The 25,733-nt window shown below is 41.2% G+C and overlaps 2 protein-coding genes across 2 annotated transcripts in view; one reads left to right on the top strand and one right to left on the bottom strand.

Moving 5' to 3' along the window:
* Window positions 1-17,087, top strand: part of ralgapa2 (Ral GTPase activating protein catalytic subunit alpha 2) — a 199,530-nt gene extending 182,443 nt beyond the window's left edge. Inside the window, exons 33-34 of the mRNA XM_016242121.1 lie at window positions 8,929-9,053; window positions 15,286-17,087. Coding sequence (XP_016097607.1) covers window positions 8,929-9,053; window positions 15,286-15,443 — 283 coding nt within the window. The 3' untranslated portion in view covers window positions 15,444-17,087. The remainder of the gene's footprint in view (window positions 1-8,928; window positions 9,054-15,285) is intronic.
* Window positions 17,088-19,959: 2,872 nt separating this feature from the next.
* Window positions 19,960-21,782, bottom strand: LOC107558475 (insulinoma-associated protein 1b-like). The gene has a single exon (XM_016242139.1). It carries the CDS (start codon window positions 21,706-21,708, stop codon window positions 20,371-20,373), a length of 1,338 nt encoding a protein of 445 aa, XP_016097625.1. The 5' UTR covers window positions 21,709-21,782; the 3' UTR covers window positions 19,960-20,370.
* Between the last annotated feature and the right edge of the window lie 3,951 nt (window positions 21,783-25,733).

Genomic DNA, 25,733 nt, shown 5'->3' with positions numbered 1-25,733 from the left:
TTTGGATGTGATTAATCGCAATTAATCGTTTGACAGCACTACTTTAAAAAAAAAAGTACATATATTTTTTGTCATAGTTGGGTAAACTTCTATAGCAGTCAATGGGAGACTACCACAAATATATTTGTTTGCATTCCCATTTGCTAGTTTTTTCCTGACAAAATAGAGAGAGACTGAGGCTACGTCCACACGAAGCCAGAGCTTTCCCTATCCAATCTTTTTTTCCCCCTCCTCTCGAGAAATATCTGCGTCCACACAAAACCACAAAACCGACACAAAACAATGTAGTATACATGCCAGACCAGTATGGGGGTCTGAATACTTTCCGTACCCACTGTATACCTTGCATGCGATGTACAAACGAACATGGAACAATAAATTTATTAATCTGTGTTAATGTTAGTTAATAAAAAAGACAATCGTGCAGTGTTTGTTCATGTTTTTGTTTTGTTGTGTCTGACTAGGGGCGAGACGTGGGCTGATGATGTCATCGTTTCAGAAAATATACGGATTCACTGTCCACATGAAAACGCAAGAGTGACGTTTTCAGATTTATCCATTCTGGGACCTGGTTTAAAAAAAATATCGGTTTCACTCTCCCAAAAATTCGGATCCGTGTGGACGAAACGCCTATACGGTTGTACCGTATGCGTATACAGCTAAACGAGTCTCCGTGTGGACAGGGCCTGATAACGGCAGTCAGAAGAGAGAACAATGTCAAATTTCCCGTCACTCCCATAAACACTGTTAGAAACACCCTCACATTAGCATAACTAGATTTTTTTAAGTTGATGCACAGGTAATATAATACAAAGTATAGTGTTATAAATGTACACATATAATGTAAATACATATATTTAATATAAAAAAAACTTTGGAGGATTTACGATGCTGATGACCATTGAAACATTTCATCACAGTCTTATGAAAAGGGTCCCTGCAAACACAAGGTATATGTATAAATAAATTTGGTCATCAGAATAACACGTCCAGAATTTTCTTACACTGTATGCTCAGGTTGCACATGCACTTAAATTTTTTGCACTAATTAGTTAGGTGGGAAAACTGGCCTAGCCTATAAATGGATCTATAAATGGATGAGACAGAACAACGTCAAACTACTAGAGACAGCAACAACGAATGACGCCAATGTTGGCAAGTGCTTGTGTGAGGAGGTTAAGAGATACACACAACATTTTTATTGCTTATAAAGAGAAATAGCACAGACATAGTACAAAGATTAGCATTGCTAGTGTGCATGTGTCAAGCGACTGTGTTCACGCGCACTATCAAACGGAGTATACTATGAAAGATTGTGGCTGTACACATATGCTAAGTATACTGCTTAATAATGTGATATATTTATACAGGGTTTGGACAAAATAATGTGAACAACACCCATTATTACAGGGGTTAATATCATTTTTGCAGGCTACAGAGGAAAAAAATTACTAAAGAAATAATGCTGTTATTATCTTTTCCTTGTCTAGATTGTATGTCAAAGTATTATAAGCTGTGTTTTCAGCAGTGTTTAGTACAAGCACTCAATGAAATGGTTGACTTGTCAGACTTCCAAAAAAATCATGAATCCCGATTAGCAGGAGCGTCTTCACGATTATGACTGTGAACATAAAGTATGGCAATACTTCAGCAGCAAAGAAGAATAGTGGGCAAAAACTGAAAGTGAATGATAGGGTCTGTCGATCACTGAGGAGGATAGTATGTAAACCCCACAGAACTCAAAAGTGTCAGCACACCTTAACATTCACCTTGAAAACTCTGCTTCCTCAAAAACCAACCACAGAGAGCTTCACACACAGAAATCAGTCTAACTACCAGCTGGTTCTTTTTTTTTTCTGCTGAAAACACAAGATCAAGCCCCTCTCAGTCTGTGGTGGTGATACTATGTAATCAGGAGCGTAGCTGTGACCGTGGAAATGAGTCTGTTTGATCTGACTGATGGTGTCAGCGCCTAATTAGAGCAAAAGTGCAGCAGAAATGCAGAGAGGCATCTGTATGCAGAACATTCCATTCATCGACGGAGAATGTCAGCAGTTCGCTCGCTCGGACAATATCCCAAAAGCAGCGGGGCCTTTTTTTTTTCTTTTTTTCTAAACCAGCCAATTATCCTCTTCCCCGGCTAGACGGCAAGGTCAATGTGATTGGTCGAGGTTAATGGCTGGTGCTTGGCTGGAGTGGAGGTTGAGCATGCATGGTCACTCTCCAGTTCTTCAACTTCTCCATCCTCTCACAAGAGCCCATTCAGAGGCCAAATAAGAGCGGGCCGAGCAGAAACGTATTGTTAACCTTTGCCGTGTCTTGATAGTGACAGCGGTGAAATGATGGAAATTTGCATTTGCTCTTTAAACTCTAAATGCCCGTCCTTAAAAGTTCCTGTCCATCATGTTTGTAATAGAGGTTAATTAAAATAACATTCTAATAGCAGTGCAACGAGGAAGACCTTTGGTGAACAGTGAACAGTCACTTTTTTAGTAAAATATTACACTGTTTTTTGTACAGAGTACCTTTTTTCTTTTCTTGTGTTGTGTTTTAGTCATTTCTTTATTTATTCCTTAAATTATTGCTAAATGTTAACTAAATGTTCTAAATTTAAAGTGATATTGACTCTCAGTTTAAAAAAAGATGATTACAGAAGTGTAGTGACGGTGAAAGTTTGTGGGCATTCCTACGTTTATATTTAGTTAATTCTTCTATAAAGAAATAGTTTTAAGTTTACTTATTGTTTTAAGCTTTCTAAGTCATCTTACTAATGGTGGGTGAATAAGCAGTATTTTAGAGATGGTTGCATCACTGGTAGCCTTGTGTGTTATTATGTGAAAGTTACCAGGTTTTGACTTTCAACTTGACATGCATGACAGGAGTTGCTTGTACACTACTGATCAATAGTTTAGGCTTTTTGTGCTTTTGAAAGTAGTCTATTCTGCTCACTAAGGCTACATTTATTTCATCAAAAATACAGTAAAACAGTAATATTGTGAAATATGATTACAAATAACTGTTTTCTGTTGAATATATTTGAATATTTTAAAATGTAGTTTATTCCATGATGACAAAGCAAAACTGAAAGCAGAAAGGGTTAGGGTTAGGGTTAGGGTTAGTCCATCAGTGGTTCAACCGTAATAGGTTTGGAATGACATCACAACGTATGGGTTTGGAACGACACGTGGGTGAGTAATTAATGACAGAATTTTTATTTTTGGGTGAACTATTCCTTTAACAGCAAGCAAGAATGGTGCGTGAAAGAAATAGTGTAGCTGGCATTAGTGAGGGGAACATTGTGACTGTCGCAGCTGCTTCAGGCTCTGCAGTTGAACGCAGAAGCTCAGCACAGTGGCCTGTCCTCAGGCTAAAACTCCAGAGGCTCCTTATGTTTCAATTATGGCCTCCATCTCCGATCAGACCTCGCTTTTCTTCAGCTTAACCAGACACAGCAGTGCAAGGCCTCAAGCCTCTGTTTACTAATCGACCCCTGCAATGCTAATAAAACACTAAACCCAACTTCAACGGCTCTAGCATTACACCTCTTTCTCTTCCTCAGGCCTCTGAGATAGCATGTCCATCTGTGCTGTCACAAACCGGTTCCATTTTATCAAAGTGCTATGTTGGTTTAAATTTAAAAAATGGCTGTTTAAGCTTTCTGAATGAATGTTTACAGACCTCGGTCAGGGGAGACACCATTTTCTTGTTATCTATCGCCAACAAAACACTGACAATATGTCTAAAAAAATTACACTAAATAAAAAAACGCAACAAAAAAAAAATGTGTTGTTGGGGCCAGATTTGTATTAAGTATAAAATTCGTAACTGCTATTTTCTAACTTAAAAATAAAGTTACGGATATTTTATATTTAAAAATAAATAAGTAAAAATAATCAGAATGTTTGTGTGTTTGTTCTTAAGATAGTTCTAAAAACAAAACTTATAATCATGAATAACCTTTTAAAGTTAGGAGAACCTCCAATTTTTTTAATGATTTCATGTTTGATGATTTTATTTAAAACATAAAAATAATAACATACAAACAAATTCTTAAGAAAATTGTGAACTATTTAGAAATTAACTTATTTCTTAAGATTTTGCTGATATCCATATGCATGTCTATCCCTCGCAACCTTGTTTTCATTCAAGTCACACTACATATGGTGTCTACTCTGACTAAAGTCTATTAACAGGACAGTTTTGTCATATTTCATGATGTAATCTTAACCACAGCTACTTTGCTCCTACCCTGCGTCATTTGCTACTCCACGAACATGTTAATGACAGATTTCTGTGTATTGTCAAACTGGCATTGAGACCCGAGTCAGCGGTGTTATATCCAGGCTGAGGTGTCCTGCGGGGTGAGATCTTTTGTTGTGTGTGGACAGAGGGGAGGGGTTTCAGGGTGGGATGGGTTCAGAAGGTGGTCCCAGGGGTCTGGCCCCTGAGCTGACTGCTAATAAGAAGCCATCTGAGGCCCTTGGAGTCCCTGTGCACCTTGAACATGGCCACTACTGCCACCTGACCTTGGCTTTGATCTGCCAAAGTGCTTGACCTCTCAATTCCCCACTGGCCACCCCTTACCATCTGGACAACAGCACACATACTCTTCATCTCGCTCTATCACCCTCATGCACACGTCAGAAAAAATTATCATTTCATGATGACTGATTTGGGTGATATAAACATATCTGTTTTAGCACCATTAAAATAATCACTTATTATGTGTGTAGAAGTGTGAATTATCTCTTTTTTAAGGATTTTTTTGGATATTATTTAGCTGAGTGTGTTTTTGTGCTGGTTTAGGCCAGTGGATAGCTGACTCCTGAAGATTTTCATATTCTTCATTTTCTGTGCAGTGGTTAGTAGTCATTTTTTCCCTTCAATTGATCTTTACGATGCCATTGTTTTCTAAACTAATTAGATGTATGCACAGATTCGTACTCGAAACTCAAAATGTTTTGGACTGTTCTTGAATACTCAATGAGTCGGTGCGCTCCCCTGGGCTTCTGCTCTCGACAGCCTTGAATGCCTCGCCTTTGTCACCTGGTGCACCGTGGGGTGGCAAAGTGGCCTCCAAAAGAGTGGAAAAAGAGCATTATCTGTTAAAACCCTTCCGCAAAATGCTTAGAGGACATTTTTTTTCCCTCCAAAGTGGATTTGCTTCATCTGTTTTTCCCTCTCTGGTGTAACAGCGCTATTGTACTTTTTGTTTACACACTTTTTTCCCCTTTCTCCCATCTACGCACAATCTGACCTGTGCTCGAATGAGGTCATCACATTATTTTACATGGCAGAGGGATGTTAAATTTGCCCTTTTGACACCACATCCCTCTCTCCAGCGCTTTCTAGAACATTCTGTGGAGATGTTCTGGGTGCACAGAGCTTTGGGAGTCGTGTTCTTGCGATTAATGCTTTCGGAAATTCCCACTATGCTTCGTTAGCATGGGACTGGAGTGTTTTCCATTGCAGGTGCTGTAAGGGTGACTTAGATTACAATCACGTTGGGAAATCCCTAAACTTTCTTCTCATCGACAAATTGTGAAGGTTCCCACTCGCCTACGTAAAATACAGAATTGCCCCGTGTTTGTTTTTCTGTTCTGGAACGGTGTCATCCGAGCGACCTCTGTCCTTTCCTGTATGTTCCGTTCTCCCTGCTTCCGACAGAGACGAGCACTCACTGCGTCACTGTCCTCTGCTTTATTGAATTAATCCACACCACCGTCCTCTAGCCCAACTCACGCATTCAGCGGAACAACCTGTGCCACAACAATTAGAGAAACCCGAGACGGAGAGGAGATGGCAGACAAATCATGCCAGCAAAAGCAGCTTGATTGTTTTGACTCCTGATGCGTAGCTGTCTATGCCTTTCTCATACGATAATGTTCAATAAAGAACAAATCCCACATCTAAACACCGGCATACATTTATGCAAACAGCTGCCGAGTCTACGCGGTATCACGAAAATCAGAGGTGTGCCAGAAGCCGCAAACATCGTTTAGGCGCAGACGAATGTGCGATACGTAATGTGCTGCATAAATTTGTTCAATAGATGAGAGGTTAGGGGGTTTTTTTCATCCTCAGGAAGTGGGAGTGCATGTTGGCCGATGGCAGCGGTGACTCCGGCTGAGGTCAATATTTGTTTTAGGAATCTCAATAGCTGAGCCACGCTTAAGTCATCTGCCTCTCTGATAATGGAACGCCATATGGCTCTGTTGACCTAGTGGGATCAGGCTTATTATCCCTTATTCTCATTCCTCTCTCTCTGTCCTCTAGTTCACGCACATACACTTTTCTTTTGCTCCCATTACTTAGCGCTCTTTACGTCGCTGTGATGCCAATTCGTATTATTCCTTTTTTAACGCTTCCATTTTTAGTTTTCATTCCTGCCTCTTTACTGTAATGTTGTCCATGTTTCTATAGCAGCAAGACCTGCCATTTTTAGATGATTCTCAGAGCAAGTGCACTCAGACTTGCATGCACACATTGAGAACGTTGCGTGCCGTCTGTTGCTGGTCGTTTCGATTTCAGCGATGGCCGGTTTTATTTTCAGACTAATGTGCATAAAGTTTTTCTACCAGATACGTGTGCCCCCTCCCTCCCCGCTGTGTGTTTTTAGCAGAAAAGCATGCAGAAGTGAAGCAGATTGCTCTCTCCTTGTGTGCAGCCCTCAGGCTCAGGTGCCTGTCAGTGCTGGGTTCAGACGGACCTTTTCAACAATTTGTCACGGTTGCCTCAGCCCCTGCTGCGCCGGCACGTGGCACACACACACACATACACACACACACACAGCCAGCGTGGTCATGATGGAGTGCAAAGGCCTTGGCAGCAACCTAGCGCCTGGCGGAATAAGCAGCCTCCCTAATGAGATGGGAATGGCATCAGTGGGGCCCTCCAGAATTTCAGCAGGCAGTCATGTGGCCCTGGAACGCCCCTGCCTCCGCTCCACAACCTATTCATTAGAGCGCACACACACATGCACGCTATATATACATATAAATACAGCAGTACACACAGATTGTATGCCTGTATCAGTTTTTGAGTGATTGCCAGGCTTGCGTTGGTGTGTATGTGAACATCAAGGCAGAAACACCTGCTCGTGCGTTTGTTTGGACGGTTAACGGACTGTAGCTGTAACTGAACAGGCTACGCTCACCATGTGTGTAATGGCTTCAGGAAGATCTGATTTGTTTCATCTGCCATAGTACAAGTGCCCACACTATTACATGAATTTGCCATTTGCCCTAAAATGCCAACTGGAATGTGCCGGACCCTAAAGCAAAGCTTTAATTAAAGCGAACCGTAATAAACTTTTTTGTTGTTTGTTTTTGTTTTTGGGTCCTTTCTCTGAAAGCCTTCTGCTACATCTCCTTTTTAATTAATTTCCCCTGATTATTTTAGCTTCTGTCATCATTTACACCCTCATGTCATTCCAAACCTTGTGTGACTTTCTTCCATGGAACACAAAAGGAGATGTTTAGTAGTATGTTCACACTGCTGCTTTCCATGAAGTTAAAGCATATACTGTCGCCAAGCCTTCTACAATATAATACACACTTTTAAGCTCATTACGGTTTATTTTAATAATGAATTTTTATTCAACAAGAATGAATCAAATTGATCAAAGTAAAGAAATTCTGTTTCAAATGCATTCTGTAATTTTGACCCCTGAAAAATAAAATGTAAACAAAATTTATAAAAAAATAAATATATAAAATGTCACATTTATATATATATATATATATATATATAAAATGTCACAAAACTTTGAAGCTGTTGAATAGTTTTTTAAAAGTTACGTGATGTGGCCAAGTATGGTGACCCATACTCGGAATTAGTGCTCTACATTTAACCCATCCAAAGTGCACACACACAGCAGTGAACACACACACACGGAGCAGTGGGCAGCCATTTATGCTGCGGCGCCCGGGGAGCAGTTGGGGGTTCGGTGCCTTGCTCAAGGGCACCTCAGTCATGGTATTGAAGGTGGGAGAGAGCGCTGTACATTCACTCCCCCCTCCTACAATCCCTGCCGGTACGAGACTTGAACCCACAACCTTTGAACTACAAGTCCGACTCTCTAACCATTAGGCCACGACTTCCCCCAAGGAAATGCGTTGGCCAGGAAAGATCATGTGACACTGAAGACCGTAGTAATGATGCTGAAAATTCAGCTTTGTGTCACAGGAATAAATTACGTTTTAAAATATATTACAATAGAAAACAGCTATTTTAAGTTCTAATAATGTTTCACGATATTACAGTTTTTACTGTATTTTAGTTAACAAATGCAGCCTTAGTGAGACCTGTTAAACATTTAGAAATATTGAAACTAAAATTGTTTGTATTATAATTACATTTATTTATGTTTATATGTGTAAATATACAATATCGGGGCTTTGTCAACTCACTTCTCTTTAATTTGCAAGTAGTTCTGAACATCGTACAGGCGTCTTTGGTTCTGGCTTCTTGATTCACCATTTTTGAAAATGAATGCATGAATTTTAGTGTGTTCCTCACACGACTTGTCTGAATAACTCCAGAGGAGTCACTTTTTTTTTTTCCTTTTTTTTTTTTTTTTTTTTTTTCCAGCTTTAAAAAAAAAATTTTTTTTTTGTTTTTTTATTTTTTTTAAACAAATGAATGCATGAATTTTAGTGTGTTCCTCACACGACTTGTCTGAATAACTCCAGAGGAGTCCCTTTTTTTTTTTCCTTTTTTTTTTTTTTTTTGAGTCTGACAGCATTAAAAAAAAAATTTTTTGTTTTGTTTTTGATGATTTTCAAGCACAGAGTCTTTCTCTGTGCTGTTGTTCGATGTCCTTGATTATCTTTATGGTCCCATCGTCCATTCGTTGTTGCTGGGTAATTTCAAACGCTGTGTTGATTTGCTGTTATGTAAATGTGATGTTCCTTGACGGGCTCTCAGTTATGAGGAGAGGGCTCTCTACCTGGAGGCCATCATTCAGAACCACAAGGAGAACATGACCTTTGAGGACTTTGCTGCCCAGGTCTTCTCGCCTTCCCCCAGCTACTGGCCAACGGGAGGTGCAGGTGAGACACTGTTTCTGTTTTTATCTTCCTTTCCTATTTCCTGTTGTTGCTAGCTATTTATTTTACCATCCTGTTCTGCATGTACATACTGTGTAGTAATTACTACAATCAGGCAGTAAGTGAATCTAACCCGAAATCTAACATTAAACCATGTTACTTTACATATGGTGCATTCTTAAGTACACTGCAAGTGCACATATGCTCAAATAAAGTGTAACTATTTTGTTTTCATTTCACTGTCCCATGCATCATTGTTCCGCTGTTTATGAAATTTGGAAATCTCTAAAATGGTTAGATTGTCTGGTAAAGTTACTTTTCAAATGCCCTGTCAGCTGAGGGTGGATGATGCACAGGTGCACGGACCGCTCAGGCGCTTCATTTTAAGACGGCCAAAATAAAATCAATACAGCCTTCGACTGTGAAAGCCCAGTATATCAAACTGAAAATGCGCTGTACTACAGCTTATGTAAAAAATCTATTTAAAGTACACTTGCAAAATACTAAAAGAATCAGGGTCCCAACAGGAAATTACAGGTTAATACCATTTTTGATTTCTAGACCTTGAAATGTCATGGAAATTAATCAAATCTTGAAACGTCTTGGAAGTGTCTTCTGTAGTGAATATATATATTTTGTTGTACTTATGCTCGGCTCTAAAATATTGATTTGGCTAGAAATGCTATTTGTGAGTTCAATCACTATAAAATATATTTTATCTAATAATTACATGACTGGAAAATCATTGGCAAACCAGTGTGGGAACCCTGGATAACAGTCTGATCAGTGTTATATAGTATATTGTCATTTTTACTAGGTTTTTTGTCAAATGTCTATATAGTTAAGTTTAGTTTTTTAGTTTTAGTTTATTTCATTTTTGTTATTAAATTGAAATTGAAATAAAATGAATTTGAGGTTTTTCTTATATTTTATTTAGTTTCAGTTAATGTTCATTTTATTTCAAGCAATATATATATATATATATATATATATATATATTATTTATTTATTATTATTTATTTTTTAATTAGTTAGTTATCAGTAATTACCCTGTTTCTCATACTACAATCATAATTCTAAAAACCGTTAATTCAAAAAATCTTCATTTTTGTAAGTTTTTCCGGATACTGTGGATTTTGAATCTTTAGTTCAGTTGTCTTTTTTTTTCATTTCCATTTCTCTTTGTTTGGTTGGGCATGCAGTGCATTTTGTAGAGTTTATTTACATTATTTGTTCTTTGTTTCATTTGTGGGCTTTGCTCTGCGAGTGGATGTTAATTGACCCTATCCCTGAATGCAGCAGTGACTGTGTAGTGCACTATTCAGGACACATTCTTTGAGATCATTTTGCAGAATGATGCTCTGACAGTTTTGATTTCTCTAGCGGCGCCATTTATCTCCTAGAAGGGCGTTGAAAATCACTGTGGTGACCTCTGTTGACTGCATAGGGAGCAGCTCACAGATTCGCCCACTGACCTCAGAGAGAACGAGAATCTCATCCATTAGACACTTCAAACTCCATTTCTCTGGCTTTCTCTTCTTTTGCATCTCAGGCTTTCTTGTACCTCCATCAAACACATCAAAAACTGCTTGTTCTCTCTTTTTTCTTCTTCTGTTGGCCTCACTCTCTCTTTTGTTCTAATTACCTTCTCATGTTCACTCTTTTTTGTGCTTAACCTCAGTTGTCATTCCTGTTTCTTTTCTTTTTCTGTTCCTTCTGTTTGTGTTAGAGAAACCTATATTTATTTACTAATTAATCATTTACCCATAAAATGCAGGCTTAGGTTGGAAAGAAGTTGTTCTACATATACATACACGAAATACAAGCTCTGTTCCCTAGAGAGCTGTCTAGCCAGACAGCATTATGATGATTCTTTATAATTGCACTTAAAGTGTCGATTACAATGTCATGTGACCAATGTTTTCTATAGTTGATGCACTTCAGAACCATTTTATTGTTAATGGAATTCCTTTGCAAATAAACATAGCAATTCAGCCATTTCCCTAATTTTACAATCTGGCATGAGGTACAGTTCCAGTGTAGACATAGTGAAGCCATTGCTGTGGCTTCAGCACAAAGTGGTTTTAGGAGATAACTTCTTATACAGACAGGTACAAGAAGGCAGCTCACAGGGTTTTGGAACAGAGCCATAGATTCCCTCATTAATGCATGGTCCAGACCCATAGGTGAGAGTTCAGACAGGCCTGGGGCATTGGGCACCTCATCTAGTAGGGCTTGAGCTGTTGTGTGGGTTACAGTCTATGACGCTGCTCCATGTTTCACCACCATCTCACCCATGACAGCAGGCAGACGTTGGCCAGGGATGGTTTGGGACATGGATTACCTCTGGGCCAAGCTGGACTGTAAGACTTTTCTGCCTGCTTCCTCCATTAGGCATGTGGCCCACAAACCTGTCTCTGTCTCTCTCTTTCTCACCTTTTCAGTACAGCCTGCATGTTCCCTGTTTTATGACAGTGAATAGAGCACATTGACTTTGCTCCTTGTTTTAGTTTTTTTCTTAAACAGCTTCTTTTTAAAAAATATTACACTTATGGAATGTAGCACAGTATATCAGATGAGCTTATGATGAAGATTCCACTATTGCGGACCATTGCCTCTGTTACAAAACCTAGTTCGCTACCAAATAAGCAACTACTTTCCAAGACAGCTCTCTAAGCTGAATGGAAAGATGTCCCCTACCCCCCAGCAAGGATGCATTAAATTGATTAAAAGTGACAGTAAAGTTCAAATAAATGCTATTCTTTTGAACTTTATATTCATCAAAGAATCTGTAGAAAAAAAATCACAATTTGCATACTGTATATTCCAAATGTTAAGCAACACAAATGTTTTCAACATTCGAATATTATAAAAAGAAGAAGAAGAAGAAGATGATGAGTGATGCTGAAAATTCAGCTTTGACCACAGGAATGAATTAAATTGTAAAATATAATACAATAGAAAACTGGTATTTTAAATTCTAATATTCATGTAATACTTCATTATTATTATATTTCAAATACTACTAATGTTGCTGCCAGTCGTCGAAGGCATGTCTATATAAAGCCTTCAAATGCTGTCTATGTAGGCATCTCACTAGGTTTTGGAAGAGAGCTTTGAGGTCAGGGTCATAGAAATGTGTGCTTGTATACATGCAGGGTTTGGTGCCTTCAATGGTGCATTCACACGAGGCGTCAGCGTCGATGCTTGATGGAGGGCATTTCTGAAGCTTGGTGTTGACGCGACCGTCATAGTGACAACAGCCAATCACATTCGTTTTCTGGTGTTGCATGAACGCGATTGGCTAGCGTCTGCACCAGGGCATTTGTATAAGGCGATCTGATTAGCTGACGCCTGCGTTGGCGCTTAAAAAGTTGAAAAGTTTTCAACTTCTGCCGCGAGCAATGGACCCGAAGCGACGGACCCACAATTAATTTCGGCAATGCTTGACTTCACTCCATTCAAAGTAAACAAGAGGCGTTGATGCCGACGCCCAGTGTGAATGGGGCGTAAGTCATCTAATTGAGTTGAAAGTATTGGCAATGATTTAGTTTACTATCGGATGGTAGACAGGGGTTTCTCTGAAATATAACAGATTAGTGTGTCTCATTAAACATGTACAGGTTTGCAGCACCTCACAAATATCATTTACACTCTCACCAAAAGAAAAAAAAGATCACGTTTTGTTACTTATATATCATCACCTTGCATCGCCCGTTATTCCAGCGCAAACACCAAACAATCAGCTTTGTTCAGAAATAACCTCACATCGAGCCTCGTGCTCTGACGGGCCGACGTCATTTCAGATTTCAGTTATATAACACAAGTTTAATGCACATATCGTGAAAACCTTTTGAAATAGAGCTGTTAAATCACAGGTTTGTGTGTTTTGCATCCCGCAGCTTTTCTATTCTGTTTCCTGTGTTAAACATTCTTTCATTCTCAGAAAGCACAAAGACGAAGTGGGCCAGTGTGAATAGAAGTTTCACTGTCTGCTTGTGTTGACAGCCACGGTCTGTCATGATCACTGTATGTTGTGTATGTTAACATTTTGTTGTGTTGTCCTTCCCTCACCCCTCAGCATTAACATCTAACACTCATATTTTCAACAGCGTTCTCATTCTCTCTGTCACACACACACACACACACACCCGTGACGGTGCGCAGCTTACGTGTTGCTCTATTGTCTTCTCTCCCTCTGTAGATTAAGTGTGTTACAGGTGTCAGTACAGTAACGGAAGGTAAGAGTCTCGGTCTGAACGGAGCTTGCGTTCTGTCACAGAGACCCCTCCCCTTTCCCCGGCTCGTCTACTCATCTTTCCCCTCTTTATTTCCACTAATGAGCTGCGTCTGCTCAGAGCTTTTAAAGGAACACCGAGGCAGAGCTGCATTGGGGCTGGCTGTTCTGAGCGCGCTCTGATTATGGATGGCGGCGGAGTAATCGTAACACAGTAGCAGCATGAATGGGTCGCCATCCTCCTCTCCTGCATGTCTCTGCTTTATTCTCTCTCTTTTTCCCCTCTTTTCTCCTGTTGCTTTGTCCTTTGGCGTGTGTCTGTTTGCCTGAGGCCACATCTGACACTAACACCTGCCCTACTGGAAAATGTCTTTGTCACTTATGCTTTTGTTTGGATTGCTGCAGAGAGCCAATGGGAATGAGGGCCACTTAACTTTATATATATATATATATATATATATATATATATATATATACTGTATATATATATGTATGTATAAAGGCCAAACGGGAAATAATTATATAAATTCTGAATATGTAGTTTGGGATGAAATGTTGTAACCTTGATTAAATTCTGTTAGTCACAAATTGGAATATATTCCATTAAAGGTCACTGTAAAGTTCTAGATTTGGTATATACACTACCAATGAAAAGTTTGGAAGCATTAAACATATTATTATTATTTTTTCAGTTGAAAGTTTTATATTTTGATGCATTTTTCCCCCTTTTTTTCTTTTAAACAACATTGCTGTTTAAAAACCATCATAGTTCTAAGTAGTGAATAATAATAATCATCATCATCATCGTCATAATAAAGAATAAGCAGGTGTGACCAAACTTTTGAGTGGGTTAGTGTATAATAAAAAAAAATTATTTCTATCCTCCTGTGAAACATGTTGGTGTTTCCACTCTTATTTTTTTAATGTAAGTGTATTTCTGAATAATACTTAAAATAATATAATTTATTAAATTATATTACAAAAAGCATAAAAAAATAGAAAACCATTTAAAATATAATTATATATTTATATATAGTTATTTTGTGTTTGGCTCATGTTATATATGTATATTTACTCTTATTCTCACATTTTCCGTTGTTTTGTTATTTTTTTGGACTGTGTTTAATGAAACAACAAGAGAGGTTCTGATCAAGAAATCAATTCTCAGGGTTTGCATGATTGATTTGGTTCACACGCCTCACCACACGCTTAAATTAAACCTGATGATCAGACGCTAGTTAGTCGATCACTGTGATGACGAGCGCTTCTGGAGCTTTACGCTCTCCACCCGGCTCAGATTCAGTGTGGAAACGTAAGATGGCCAGTCGTCTCTCGGACCGATAAATGACAGAAATCCCTGGCACGACAGATAGTTCAGTCAGCGTTAGAGAGGAGGTGCGTGCTGGCATCCCGAGTCCTCCTGAGATGTTCTCTGTGGACGTGTGGAGCGGACAGCAGCCCGCGCTCGTTTACTCCTCCCCGACTCCTTTCACATGCTGAGACCGTTGTTCTCCGCTCTCCTCCCCCTCTTTCAAAGAAGCCCTGGAGTGGAGGTCCTCTCCAATGAGCGCATGTTCCCCACACCATCTGCTCGCAGAAACTTGAGATGCCCGTAAAAAAAAAGAAAACGGTCGAAAAGAAAGAAAGAAAATAGCCAAGCAGATGCCATCTTGACAAAGCAGGAAGCTTGTTTAATTTAGATGCTTTCTGGAGTAGCAGTGTCTCAGATCGCCAGCAGAATCCATATTTTGCATGTCGTCTTTTCTCTCATTCCATTGACATTTCTTTTCTGCAGCAAAGTGGAAGTGCTGTGTGGAATGTCAGTTAACAGGCTGATTTTGAGTTCTCAGCTTTTTACTTAATGTCCATTCGCATCCGTCTCTATCAGAGGATGTTTTCCACTTCAGCAATGGCGTGCTGTCAGTTTGAAAGCAAGCGTATTAATATCATATCTCTGCTGATTCTTCACTCTGCATGTAATATGTCCTCCCTTCCCAGGTTCCCTCAGCTGCAGCACGAGCGCTGACCTCAGTGTTACTGTGACGACCAACGACTCCAGCGACCAGGTCTCACCCACTATACCGCGCGCCTCTAAGAACCGGGTTTCTGGAAAGCTCCGCCGCTCGGCCAGCGCCATCAGCAAGTCCTCTAACTGAACACTTCCTCCGGCCGTCAGACTGCATTGTGGATGAATGTATCATTTGACTCTAATGCTTTCCACCTGTTGTTGTTGTTGTTGTTTTTTCGTGTTGATGCCGAGTAGCAGTGAAAGATGTCGCAAAATTATGTAGCTTCCCCTGCCGTGAAGAAAGATAAACTGAATTTATGCTGAACCGAATCTGCGAATGTGAAATGAATTGCAATTTTCACAGCAATGCTGCATTTGGACTGCGATTTGTCCCAAAAATGTCCTTACGACCGAGTAGCGAATGAATAATGTGAGACGTTTCAAAAACCCCGAGGCATTAGCTAGTTTTTAATACTCGCAATCTTTGAGCTTTTCTTCATGTCAAACACTGAAAACCGAATCATTGATGCATATGGGAGCGACTTTTTGTCCCGCCGCAGCACTGAGACGCTCGTACAGCGCTTTGGGCCAGTCTGAGAAAACACTGGCACTCTTGAATCATCATTCTACTTCAATAATGTAATCAGTGGCATCTAAAGTACAACAGACTGCATTGAAATCACTTTTGTTGTTATGATTTACTTTTAAGCTACTCGTTTGATCATTTTTACGGAACTGATTTGTGCAACATGCTGAATGGAAAAGGCACATGTTTGTATTTCAGTCGAGCGTGTGCTGCTTCATTTGTGAACTGAACCTGTCCCGTTCCTGTCATGTAAATCTACTCCGACATTCCAATGTTTTTGCACTCACTCGGTGGTGAAGATATGCCGCAGGTCGAAGTTTGTTGCGTTCTTCCCTCTGTATTTGAATGTACATTGCTTTCGATTTGATTTGATAATATATATATATTTGTTTCATGTTGTGTTTGTGTATATATATATATATATATATATGGAGAAATATCTGCCATCGTACTATACCTGACTAAACGGATGAGAAGCCCCCAGCTCCTCAGGTGAAGCTGTGTGAAGGGAGCTGTCCACAGTGCCTGTGTAATACCTGTCCGAGTTTTGCCGTTTTAATTGCCCCCACACTTCCTACACGGAGAGCAGCATTTTCCCGACGAGTCTTACATTTCACTGGAGTAAATTGAATGAGATTGTCTGCGTTTTGTGAGAGCGGCTTCTGTCTGATTAGATGCTGGATGGGGGTTCTTTTCCAGCTGCTTCCCCGATTCCCGCGTGCCTCTCCGAGTGCCAGCAGCATGCCAGCGCCCCTCTCTGTTCCCGTAGAGACCCGGCCTGGTTGCCATGGAGACCAGGTGTTGCACACACTGCAGGCTCCGCCCAGGCTGCAACAGGACACATGTTGCACTACTTTGCCTTACCTGTACACCTGTCTTTGTTTCGCTTCGCCTAATACTTTTTCTCTCTTCCACGCTCTGAATGAAAAACGCTGATGAATGTATGCAAACCCACAGGCCAAATCTCAACTGGGACGATGCGGGTTTGAAATGGACAGAAAATACTGCAACTGGCCTAACTTCTGTTTGATGATATGTTCAGTGTAGACTTCGTTTTGTAGTCTTGTATATTGTGTCTCTCTCTTTTGTTTAGTTGTTTTCTTTGAATGCTCTAAATTCTGAAGGATATAAATATATTAATCCCTGTAATATAACCTTTGTATAAGACATTGAAGATAAGGAAGCTTGAAGATTTCGTCATGACTTGTTAACATATCAGACTGTTTTTAATCGAAAAAGTAATCGCTTTATCTTTACTAGAAATGTGAAGAAATCGAAACATTTCATTAAATCGATTTGAAGTTGTATGTGCATTTGTTTGATCTGTTTTTGTTCAGTGTTTCATGATTCATGGGTAGTTGCTGTGTCCTGCAATTGTATGTTATTTAAACTGTATTTATAATTTTGTTACAATTAACAGTAAGAATTTTTAGGAATGACAAAAACGCCACATTAAAAAACAAAAGATATTGGAGCAGGGTTTACTTTGAAAAAGTTTTCTCTCTGAAATTGCTAGAGTATTTGACTAACTATTACAGGTAACGTTGAATTAAACATGCAATTTTGAAGTATAAAGGCTGAGGCCGCAGCTTTTTCTACGCGGTTTGGCCGTTCGTCCACACGCAAACGCAGCACTAGTTCACTGAAACCGAACATTTTTGAAAACGCCTGCCAGGGTGAAGATTTTCAAAAACTCTGGTTGCAGTGTTATGGTGTAGACAGCGAAACCAGAGTTTTTGGCTTGTGACATCGGAGCATGCACCGTTATCTCCGCCTACTGGAAACTTTTTCAGGCTTCTGATTGGCCAACATGGCTTTGCGGTTGAGATTATATCGCCACCTGTTGGTTTGGCATGCTCTTGACAGTGCTTCATAGCATGCGTTTGTGTTTTCATGTGTACGGAGATTTTTTTTAAAAACGGAAGAAGGGAAAACTCAGTTTATAAAAATACCCGTGTACGTGTGGACATGGCCTGAGATAGTATTTTTCTGGTAGAGTATATTCTAATAATATTTAATTACAACTTTAGAAAAATTTATTTTACTGTGTCTTTAAGTGAACTGCAACAAAAAAATGCTGGAAAGTAAATGGTGCCCTGTTCCACTAACTAAAATAGACACTTCAGTTTTAACCTAAATGTTAAATAAATATGAAATGTATTTACTATGTGTCCACTATATCTCCTCTTTGAAGGTATAGTTGACCCAAAAATCAAAACACTGTTGTTATTTCCAAACCTGTATGAGTGTCTTTCGTCACAAAATGAAAGTCATTGGAGTCCAAATAGCTTCTTCTGAGTTCAGCGAAAGAAATTGAGTCATTTTTGTCATTATCGAAGCCCTGTGTTTTATGCATGAAATACAACATTGATTTTGTCCTGCTTCTGACCTGGAGAAACTGTATGATGATGTGCTGTTGTACTGTATGTGCGTCTGAAATCATCCGTGACTCTTGTGAGAGAATGCATGGCCATATTGTGTGTTTCGAGCGAGTGGGTGGAAGTGATGCTCGGGGTCAGAGGTTGTTCTGTTGCTGGAGCTGAGGGAATATTGAGGGTAACCTGACCCCCCTCCCATCTGTCTCCCCTGCTGCTCCGTGAGCACAGACGCGTCCCTCACCGGAGTACAGGTGCACACACTCCCAACACCTACAGCTCATGCAGGTGGCCTCCAGCACACTCACATTTAATTACTGACTGTGTGTGTGTGTGTGTGTGTGCCTGCACAAAATCTGACCAAAACAACATGTATGATTTTTTTTTTCTTCCTTTTCTTGCCAATTGCACTCTGAACATGCATAAAGTAATGGTTCTGCATAAACTGAATCTAGAGTAAAATCATTAGTGAGAAACAGACGACAGCTGTGGTGTGTGAACTTTACACATGAATATAATGTGCACAGAGGATTCAGCAGTTTAAACAATCAGATGCTCATTTTGTGAAAATCACCCTGATGACATCATTGATATTTGATTTGTATCCGCTCATTGTATCCTATATACTGAAATATTGACTCTTTCAGGAACATGTTATGTGAGTAGAGCACAAGATGGATTGGTTGCTTCTTTAGAGATGTTTCATGGTCAAAATTTTCGTACAGACCAGGCACAGATAGAAAAATGGATCCCACTTGGCTCAGAATCAATAATGCCTGTGCTGAAATGCATTACAGGTTAATGCCCTTGTACATTTCTGAGTTCATTATTACAAAGGCTGTTGTCACTCTTTAAATGATTTCAGCTGAATTTACAGTGGGCCAACTACATTATTTCATTGATCAAGCAGAGCTTACATGGTGACTTCAGAATGACTTGACCAATTTCAAATCAATACTGCTGCCATTTAAAGCATGGAAAGGGTTTGGGATAGCAGCTGTAAAGGTGTGAATTGCCAGAGGTTGGCTTTATATCATTTGAGCATTTGACACCTGTGGAAAAACACCGTGTAGCTGCAATAACAGTTGGTCATGCTGCACATTAACTTTGCAGTAGTAGACTGCACACAAAAACACTTCTACAGCCCTACATTGTTCTTAACATCATACACTTGTGTTAACTGCATACATCTGTAGATAAATACAGGATGGAAGCTTTACGTGTGCATGGAGTGACTGGCTCTTAGAATTACAATAATGTGCTCATATTGTGTTTAACGTCCAAACGAAAGGTCGTTGCCATTTACAGTGCCCATATGAAGCGATAGTAACTGTCTTGTGTTATTCAATTAAACTATAGTGTAAATAGTACACGGTTGGGATTGTGTGGCAAATATGCACGAACAAGAAGCTTTTTCATTTTGAAAATATTTTATTTGAGTAGACAACACGGACGCACATATAGAGCGCTAGGTAGCAAACATTTAGGAAAATAAGCTGTATACGTAGAAAAGGGTTGCATCTATAAGAGCTTCACGTTTCAAGAGAGCGCACAAAAGCCAAGACGAGATGATCTCCACACAACGATTCGACTGCAACATGTGACACCCAATAAGTTATACAAAGCCATTGAAAATAAATAAATACATAAATAAATAAAATATTACGAACAAACATATTACAATAGTTTTACATCGTGATAGTAAGCAGTAATTGTGTGCCGACATTCAGAAACAATCGTTACACTGAAGAGTTCTTAAGGCAGTAGTTTGATGTATTTCTCTAAAGGCATTTCTGGCTACTAAAGGGAAAGTTTTCAAGATTTGTTGATGTAGTTTTCAGTACGGAGAGAGAGAGAGAGAGAGAGCATTTTCAGTCCCGTAATCCACATACTAGATTAAAGCTACAGACGTGAAACACACAGCATGTGAATTCAAGGCAGAGGTACAGGAACATATCTTAGGTCTAGGAGCTATTACATTACCATGTGTGCAAGGGTTCTAGAAAAATACCTTTGTAAGGACCAAACTAATACTTTTCTCCAGACTTTTCTAGCGAGGGGTTGGATGAAGAAAATCGATGGTTCTAAAAGGACGGATCGCTGTGGGTTCGTCTTCAGCAGGCGTTACGCACGGGCATCTGGAGAAGGATGACTTGCCTGTTTTCGGTGGGGTGGCATTTGTTGATGTGCCTGGTGAGACCCGGCGAGCTGTAGAAAGTGGCGGGGCAGAACTTGCAGGGAAGCGCCTGGGAGTCGTCGTGCAGGAGGCGCAGGTGTCGCTCCAGACTCGCCCGGTTGGGCAGCTTCTCTCCGCAAGCCGGACACGCGAGACAGTCCGCGGGGCTCAGATTGAGCGGACCCGGGCTTTGGCTGTCCTCCGTGGGCACGATGTCGGGGCTCTCCGCGGTGCGCAAAGCCTCTCCGAGGAGCTGATTTTGGAGCGCCTGGTGTCCCAGGATGTGCTTCCTCAGGTAGGCTTGGCGCTTGAACCTCTTCCCGCAGTGCGGGCAGTCGTAGAGCCCGTCGTCGGAGCCGGACTCTGACAGACCCGGACTCGGGGTGTCTCTGTCGCCGGGGAACTCCTCGGGGAACGGTTTGGCGGGCTGGAGGGCTTGTTTGGGCGCGTTTGGCACGCGCGGTTTGTGCCAGCGCCGGTGGGAGGCCAGGTTCGCCGGACAGCTGAAGACCTTCTCGCACTCGGGACACCTGTACTCCACCCGCACTATCCGGGAGCACTTGTGCTGTGCCAGAGAGAACGGGTCCGAGTATTCTTCTCTGCAAAGCTGGCAGATGAACTCCCCCAGGGGCCTGTTGGTGTTGCCCGAGGCCGCTCGGGGCTTCAGGTCCACGGGCCCCTCTTTGATTTTCAGGCCCAGCACCGGGGATGTGGTGACCTCGTCCTCGAAGTTGAGTTTGCGTATGGCTTTGGGCTTCTTGGCGCTTTTGCTGCTTTTACGCTCGGCGGCGTCCGAGGGAGGTCTTTTGGCGCCGGTTCGGATGACGGGCGCCGTTCCGCTCCGGTTACTGTTGCTGGTGCCGATTTTCAAGTCCACCGGCGCGAACAGAAGCTGATGGTCCAGGCTGGTGAAAGAGGCGGGAGTCGGGAACGACTCGGCAGAGACGGGCGAGCCGAGGTTGAGACTCCTCTCGAAATATTTCCTGTCGTGCTCCTTGCTGATGGGCCGGGTGGGGCTGTACAGGGCTTGGTACACCGTCTCCGGATTGCCGAACTGCACCGGCTTGGCGCTGTGGACCGACACCGGCGCCTCTGCCCCGTCCGACGGGAAGGCTGAGGTGATGCTGTCCGGCTTGGGCGCGCTGGGTGCGGGTGGAGACCAGGCGATTTGCGCGATCTGACATTCTGGAGCGAATCCTCCATCCTCATCCGCGCGTATCCGGTACGAAACGAGCGCTGCTTTCTTGTTCCTTTTCACCAGGAATCCTTTGGGCATGATGAGGCGAGGATGACAAGGCACAACGAGACGAGATCCAGAGCCACAAACGCGCCGTCCGCCTCCCTCCCTCTGAGAGATGCTTTTGCTCCTCGACGCATAGCTGCACTCTTTTTAAGCCGGAATGATGTTATTGTTCTCGCCCCTCGTCGCCGCGTCCTCGTCCAATCGGGAGTGCCCGTGGGAGGGCTGAGAGACTCGGACCAGGCGCTACAGAGCAGATGTACCTGGCCTTTATTGTAGTAATTCGCGCTGCTCTCCATTCACAGTCTGATGGAGATGTACGGAGAGCAGCGCGTGCCGCGGCTGTAGGGCGCAGAAGGAAATGTCACTCACTGGCCATCATCGTCGTCATCATCACGATTTGGAATTGGCGACAACAAAGAAAGTTCTTCTCGGAATGCTTAGTTTAGAGCTGTGATGGGAATGTCTTCACTTGTCTCTGTATTATATATTTAGAATGTTTTTCATTTTATATCGGGACACTATTGAGCATTAACTACTACAGACTGCAGATTTAAGTGCATGTTTCGACCTACACTGAATTAAACGATATCATTTGGAATGATTTTAAGTACGTCAAATGCAGAAGTGATTGCATTTATACAATAATTTATCATGAGAGCCAATAATTGCACGATGCAAGTTATTACACAAGCTACAGCTGAAGTGAATAAGAGGAGGACGATTTTATAGTAGTCATTTTGTAAAATATGCAATATTATGAAAACAACACAAATTGCGACGCCCATGTTTACAGTTTAAAGTTTCCGTTTCACGCGCATTTCGTGTAAATAACGTGTACTAAAAAAGGCAGCTCCACAAAGTAGTTAGCTGCACATCGCATGTTATTAATTACTGCGCATGAAACACGAACATGCTAAATTAGTCTAAAGCGCTTCCTGTTTGCAAATCTGGATATTAAAGAGATTTGTAATGCCACGCGTCTGTCTGAGGGCAGTATAAATCAGCTGGCTAACGCATGCATAAGTCATCAGAAGAAGCCCTCGTCTCTCAACACAATAGCCGCGTCTGGCCAGCCGTCACAGGCTTTTTTGCCTTTGAAAAGCAAATTGACCTCTACAGGGATACACGAGCAATCTGGCCAAAAGAGAGACGCGTGCTGGACGCAATCAAAGATGAGCACTGACCTCGAGGTCAAGCCAGGGGTCAGCCATCATTGCATTTCTTCAAACCACCATGACCGGTGACAACTTCAGCCACTGAAGCGTTTTATTTAACGCTTTCCATTGCAGCGCAAGCTACACGCGTTTACTGTAATTAAAATGAACGACAATAGCTTAGTTAAAAAAAAAACACTTACAACGTGTTTACAAGCAGCTCTACTTCTAAATAAAGCTCACTTCATTGATGCTCTACTAACTGCAACATGTGTTAGTTTACTTTGAAATAAAATCATCCGTGGTGTATTTTGAGGCATAAGCACAGAGAAAAAAAAGAGTCAAAGTTAGAAATTCCAAATAATTTTAGTAGGCTACTCTTAGAATCACCTTCAGTAAGTTATATTTCAACAAACGCACATGGAAAGCTCTACAGCAGACTTCGACTCCAAAGGTTTATATCACAGCACCAAAGGATCTCATTTTTACTCCGTGAAACAGTTGCTTTAAATTCTCTTTTGCGCGCATAATTGGACAGACGTGTTGCACGGGTTTGCATTCATCTATTGTTCCCCTCATTAGCATAAAGCTGCTGTATGGCCGAGTCAAATAATTGCTCGAGCATTGAGATATGCGCCTGCCACCATTCTCCCCTGCAGCTTCACAAATATTACAACACTGGCGGAGTTTAACACCACACGCGAGACTCAAATGTTCCTAAATATATCTAATTACAGCATGCATAGTTGCGCTGCGCCGTCCGAACCTTCTCAACATCATCTAAAGTTCTGCTTAAATCATGCATCTGCACCCAAATGGATTTGCGCCCATCTAATATTTAAATTCAGACTCTTCGCTCGTTTTCCTTTTATCGAAACATGTTTTGCTCTGTGTTAACATTCTGTGAAGTTTGTTTGTCTAGGTCTTACACAGCACAATGCACTTCGATGGCATTTTAATGAGATTGTGTGCGTGCGCACCGGCCGTATGTGCGCGTGTTTGCTGTGTGGCGCGTGCTTGTCGCGTCTCATTTGCATACAGCTGCTCGGCCGGCGCGCGCCCCTCCCCTACTGGCCACGAGCCCCCTCTCAATGCGATCACAGTAAAGACATATCAACATATTACTCGAAACTCATAACAAGACAAATGCGAGCATCGTAACGAACGCCATATCACGAGTTCACAAGCTCAGTGCTTTAATGCCAAAAGTAAAACGTAGACTAGAGCAGGCTATCTGTAGGTTTGACTGTTGTTTGTGTTGTGGAGTTTGAAAATAACATAAATAGTTATTCAAGGAGTCATGCATTCCCTAAACAGAACTGCACACCCTAAACAGTTCATATAAATGATCAAATCTAAATGTTTAATGGTGCAGTATTTGGGTTTATATAGCAATGTGTGGTTCAGGGCCATTTGCACTGCTCCTCCTACAGACCGGCACATGCTATTACACCAACCACACAAAACACTACATGATTATTTGATCTCTAAACCTTCCAATGTTATGAAGCACTCTCTGAATCAGAAAAGCCAAATGGTTCATTTCTAGCTTATGTGAAGACATATCAGATAATCTGTCGCAAGGATAAGCAAAGCATGTTAATATGTCATGGTAAATGGAGCATGCATGCATACAGTTCAGTTGGAGTCGGAATATGATACCCATATTACCAAACAGAACCATGAATGAAACGTTTTCTGAAGCAAAGCTAAAGCCATTTGAGTGCTGAAAACACTGGGACTCAATGGCTGCTGTCCATGGTTCTGAAAGCAGCCTTTTGCGTCACGAATCTCCTTCATGCTGCGAAATAAAGGTTCCAAAAGTTGTATTTTTTGAAACAATGCCATGGAAGAACCCTTTTAATAATCTGAAGAAACTTCTACTGTAAAGAATCTTTTGTGCAAAGCATGGATGTTAAAAGTCCATCACAGAACCACTGATGCCAATAAAGAGCCTGCAGCAACTCCATTTGCTTGACCGCATTGACACTAAATAAAGAAGATGCAAGAGCGTCAAGCGCTCGTTGGCATGCACATGCAACATGCAATTATGCCTGTGCAGACGCTCGCACAGGAACACAAATAAACGAGGCCGTGTTAAGAATGCTGAATGTCGCGTTTCCCAAACAAAGCATTTCCAACATTGACACACAGCTCGTTAGCTGCCGTCATTTGCATTCCCGTATAAGTGTGCATCATCCTTGATTTGTATATGATCTTCCTTATTAGCCCATATAATGGGGTTAATAAGAGGCAGCTCATTGCACTTATCGTTTCTCTGCCGAGAGGAGGCAAGAACAGAGGCAGGACTTAATTAATTGTATCAGTCTTTTCATCTGCAGCAGTAGTGCTCCCACACGAACATTAATATGATTCTGCAAATGGAGGGAAGTGGTATAGCCTGGGCCAGAGACATAAAAGATTGGACTCAAATTAATTTAGGCCTAATTAGACTGTGGGCGTCAGGGAGTGGTTTGCATAATAAGACCCTGTAAATGAGCTCAGACGCTTAGCTTAAGGCAATGCCTTTACATCCGCCTTAAACTAGACATGACAAAGAGTTTGACCCGGGCTTAGTTAGTGCAGGACGATTGGCACGGTAGGCCATGGTGTGGAGGACGACACTGTGGAGAATCGGTAAAAGAGACTGCAAGCCGTCTGTTGAGATTGTATTCTAGCTCATATCCATAGTAATAAAACGTATTAGTCATGCTGGAATCAAGACTGTTCTATTATAAAGTCAAGACGGTAATTCTTGAGCCTGATCTCATGAGATAATGGAACTGTAAATGCGTTTTACAAGGTGGTGAATTCATAGGATGGGAATTTTTATTCAGACAAGTAAGCAGTAAATCTCCCTGCTTATTTAATTGCGTAACAAACAGCTACACTGTGTACATTTTC

Source organism: Sinocyclocheilus grahami, unplaced genomic scaffold, assembly GCF_001515645.1.
Source record: "Sinocyclocheilus grahami isolate Dianchi unplaced genomic scaffold, SAMN03320097.WGS_v1.1 scaffold646.1, whole genome shotgun sequence".
Lineage (NCBI taxonomy): Eukaryota > Metazoa > Chordata > Actinopteri > Cypriniformes > Cyprinidae > Sinocyclocheilus > Sinocyclocheilus grahami.
This window is presented reverse-complemented; position numbering and strand designations above follow the sequence as displayed.

What these genes read in the sequence shown, in the direction of transcription:
- LOC107558475 (XM_016242139.1), bottom strand. Translation starts at nt 21,708, where the DNA reads ATGCCCAAAGGATTCCTGGTGAAAAGGAACAAGAAAGCAGCGCTCGTT.